Source organism: Monoraphidium neglectum (genome assembly GCF_000611645.1).
Source record: "Monoraphidium neglectum strain SAG 48.87 unplaced genomic scaffold scaffold02978, whole genome shotgun sequence".
NCBI lineage: Eukaryota > Viridiplantae > Chlorophyta > Chlorophyceae > Sphaeropleales > Selenastraceae > Monoraphidium > Monoraphidium neglectum.
The window spans coordinates 3974-7814 of record NW_014010650.1 but is presented as its reverse complement, the minus strand read 5'-3'; the positions used below and the strand labels follow the sequence as shown (position 1 = coordinate 7814).

Here is a 3841-nt window from a genome sequence, read left to right as displayed (position 1 = left end):
ACCCAGGCCCCCTCACGTGCTCGCTGACGTCATCGAGGTTAGTCGCATTATTCATCTCGGTGCCCTCAAAGGGGAAGCGCCCGATCAGCATCACGCAAAGCATCACGCCGGCTGCCCATATGTCCACCTTTGTGCCATCATACAAGCCCTGCTAGCGTCGCGGTGGTGGTGGGGTTTGGGGGGCGGCACTTGTGAGTGTTCTTTGGAAGAAGAGGAAAGGTGGGATGCGGCCGCGCACGCATGCGTGGCTGTGTTTGTCTGGGTGCATGTTCGCGCGCACGTGTGTGGTGTGTGTGCACGCGCCAACACGTGCGTATGCATGTGTGTGTGTGTGTGTGTGTGTGTATGCTCGCGCGCTGACATGTATGTGTGTGTGGGAGAGAGAGAGTGTGCATGCGCACGCCCATACGCGTGTGCTGGCCGACGTTCAGCCCAACAACAGCAGCGCTGAGACCCCAGGAGCGCCGCCAGCCCCCGCCCCTCACCTGCATGCAGGGCGCCCCCAACTTGGCCCCCAGCAGCTGCGGGCTCATGTAATCCTGCGGAAGATGAAGAGGCAAGGGGGGTGACGGCCCCAACATCAATGACTTGGACGTCTGCCCCAAGGTTCACTAGTTTTCAAGAAATTACCTCAAATCTGCGCAACAGAGTGGGCAGGGGACCGCTGCTGCGGCGCCAGGGGGGCGCCGCAGCTGCGCCGAGGGGGCAGCACGGGCGGGCGCCTGGGGCGCGCTGCGGGGCGGCCCTTGCGCGCGCGCGCTGGCAGGCGGCGCGCTGACCGGGGTGCCTGTGATGGTGGTCATGTGGGGCTGGGCGCCCATCCAGTTGCGCGCAAACCCGAACTGCGGGCGGGGCGGCGGGGAGCGGCCAAAAAGGGGTATGACGCCATGGGTGGGGGAAAGAAAGGGGCCCAGTCAGCAGGAGGCAGCCGCCAGCCGCAGACCGGGGACCGAGCCTGCCGCCGCGCGCCGCCGCGGCCCCACGGCGGCCGGCGGTCGCGCGAGGCCGTTGCAGAGCGCCGCCAACCCCCCAACCCTGCGACCTCGACTGCGGCCTCCGCTTCACGGCCCTCGGGACGAGCCAGATCAACCCCAACGCGAGCCCAGCCGGCCGCGACCCCCCTGCTTCCCCCTCTGCCGGGGCATGCTGTCGGCTGGCCAGAGCTGTCGCGCGCGGCCGCTCTGCAGCTGCGCCCCCGCGAGAACGTGTCCCGAGTGCCCGCACGCGGCGTGACCTGCCCTTGCCTGGGACCCCTGCGCTGCCCCCCCTCCTCACATCGCAGAGCTTGATGCGCGGCGGGTCCTCGTCATCCAGCAGGGTGTTGTCCATTTTGAGGTCCCTTTTGGCGGGAAAAACGAGTTCGAATTTGCATGTTGAAACGGTTGGTGGGGACGCGTGCCGGAAGAGCATGGTGGAGCAGACTGATGTGGGCGTTTGGCTGGGGCAAGGTAGTGGAAGCAGTGGGGGGGGGTTCGAGGACGATGAAGGGGGGCCCCTGAAAATGCACGCACAAATGCACCCACGCACACGCACACACACACGCGCACGCGCACAACACAATAAACACAAACTTACCTGCCCAAACACTCTCTGGCACGATCTATTTCTCTCATGCACGCGCGTGCTCTTTCCGGCCACCCCCCACCTGTGAGCGACCTGGTGTTGGTGGCAGTACTCCACGGCGCTGATGATCTGGGGAAGGAGGGTGGGGGCGCAGGCCAGGGGGTGCGCGGCAAAGGTGGACGGGCGCAGGAAAGGAAGTCTACGCTGCCTCTCCGCTCTTCCATCATGTGGAGGGACGCGCGCTCGTCCCTCCACACGTCTCTTTCTCCTTCCTGCTTTGAGTCCATACCTGTCTCCTTTTTCCCCGATGCCACCCGTCGCGTCTCGATCACGCTCAAGTTTTGCATCCTGGATGTTGCTTCTCCACACAGACCCACTCACACACATGCACACTCATACACGCGCACATACAATAGGGCACAGCGACAAATACAGAAACAAATGCAGAGACACACAATCACATATATAATCACCCCCCACCCCCACACACAGTCCCACACATACCCACACGCACGATGACACTCCCCAAACTCCCCCTAACCTGCTTGAAGAAGTACAACGCCTCGTCCTCGTCCATCACCAGCCCGTCCCGCCGGTCAAAGTCCCCAAACTTCAGCAGGATCGACTTCAGAATGTGATCCGCCATGTTGCCGCCCGCCACGTACTCCATCACCAAGCCGAGGTGCGTCCTGCGGGCCGCACGGGGGAACAGATAGGCACACGGTGAGCCACGTCGATGGCCGCAACAGCCGGAGGGGCGGGGGCTGGTTGGCTGCTGGCGCTTGTCCTGAGAAGCCCCGCAGCGGCCCTGCAGCGCGCGCCCTCATCCCCTGCCGCCACAGCCGCAGGCCTCCGCCGCCGCCGCGGCGCCTGGAGTTCCCCCGGACGGGCCCCGCCCCAGCTCGCGCGGCCGACCAACCTCGTGAGCACGACCTCCCTCGGCTTCACGATGTTGAGGTGCCCCTTCCCCAGCTCCGCCCCGATCTTGACCTCGCGCATGATGCTAGTGCCCATCATGGGCGGGATCGGCCGCCTGATCAGCTTGATGGCCACAACCTCCCCACTTTCGCGGTCCTGGCACAGCCAGGTGTCGCCGGCAGAGCCGGATCCCAGGAGGTGTTTCACGTCGTATGCTTCTGACAGGCCGCCTTCGGGGCGGCGGGCGGAGGTGCGGCGGGGGGCGGCGGCGGGAGGCGAGCGGTGGGCGGCCTGCCGGGCGCGGCTGCGAGCTCGCCATCGCTGCACGGGCGGGTTCTTACGGCGTGTGCGCGCCTGATCGCGTCTGCTAGCCGCGCTCGCATGCACGGCGTTGAGCAGAGCAGATGATGTTTGTGCCGAAGCCGCTGCCGCCGTGCGGACGGGTCGTAGTGGGGCGCATGCGGTGCATAGCGGCAGGCAGCGCCAGCGCGGCGAATAAGGCTGATGCCCGCCCAGGCGCTGTCGCATAGGCGCCACAAGCACCTGTCTGATCTTCAGGGGTGTCGTCCGGTGCGTCCGCATCCGGTCTGCTGCAGCACGCGCCCATGGCCGCGCCGACGCCCCCGCGAGGGTTGGTTGCGCCGCCGGCGGACCGTGACGCACCAATGCAGCGAGTATTGAGCAGCGGCGCTGAGGGCTGCTGCGGCCGCTGCACGTGCTGACGTTAGATTTACGCGGTGAACTCCCAAGATGCTTGTATGATAGCAGCTCTGTCGCTTGCCCTACGCTGCCCACTGATGGGATGTGTTTGTGGGGGTAACCATGGCGCCGCACCGGCTACATAAGGTAGATGAAGACGTTAGCACTGATATAATTGATAGAGTAGCACTCGCAAGGGGTATCAGCCGAGCGATCTTGTTGACACACCAGGTAGAGTGTCAGGGCGGGTTCAGAGGGCAATTTGGCGTGTAGAATAAGGTACCGATTAGTTGGCGAGATGCACGGCTGATTGAGCCAAGCGGCTTTCTCTGGAGGCAAGGTAGGGTTACACAGAACAAAACATGGGTGACAACTGAAATGACGCAAGCGCTGCACAATGGGGGCTGGGGAAGGCATGACCTACCACATGCATGCGATAGCACAAGTGCTTAACACACCATCCAACCCTTGGCGGTGCAGGGCGAGCGGCAGGCTGCGGCGGTCAAACCCACATTGGCCCCGTCACTCTGCTGCACCAGCTTGTTTCCCCTGACCAATAAACATTCGTTTCAGCTGAGTATATACACATGGTCCATGCATTCGCTGCGAGGCAGGGGAATGATACATACCCGTGCAGGGGCTGCCACGTCGGCGGGGCGGG

At 64.2% G+C, this 3841-nt stretch overlaps 1 protein-coding gene across 1 annotated transcript; it reads right to left on the bottom strand.

The window, feature by feature from the left end:
* Positions 1–485: 485 nt before the first annotated feature.
* Positions 486–2577, bottom strand: MNEG_11940 (Serine/threonine-protein kinase SRK2C; the record flags this gene model as incomplete). The annotated part of the gene is made up of 6 exons (XM_014039589.1): positions 486–539; positions 780–842; positions 1276–1339; positions 1646–1692; positions 2105–2252; positions 2483–2577. Coding segments are annotated over 6 exons (471 nt in total), but the record flags the coding sequence as incomplete, so codon positions are not given.
* Positions 2578–3841: the final 1264 nt, after the last annotated feature.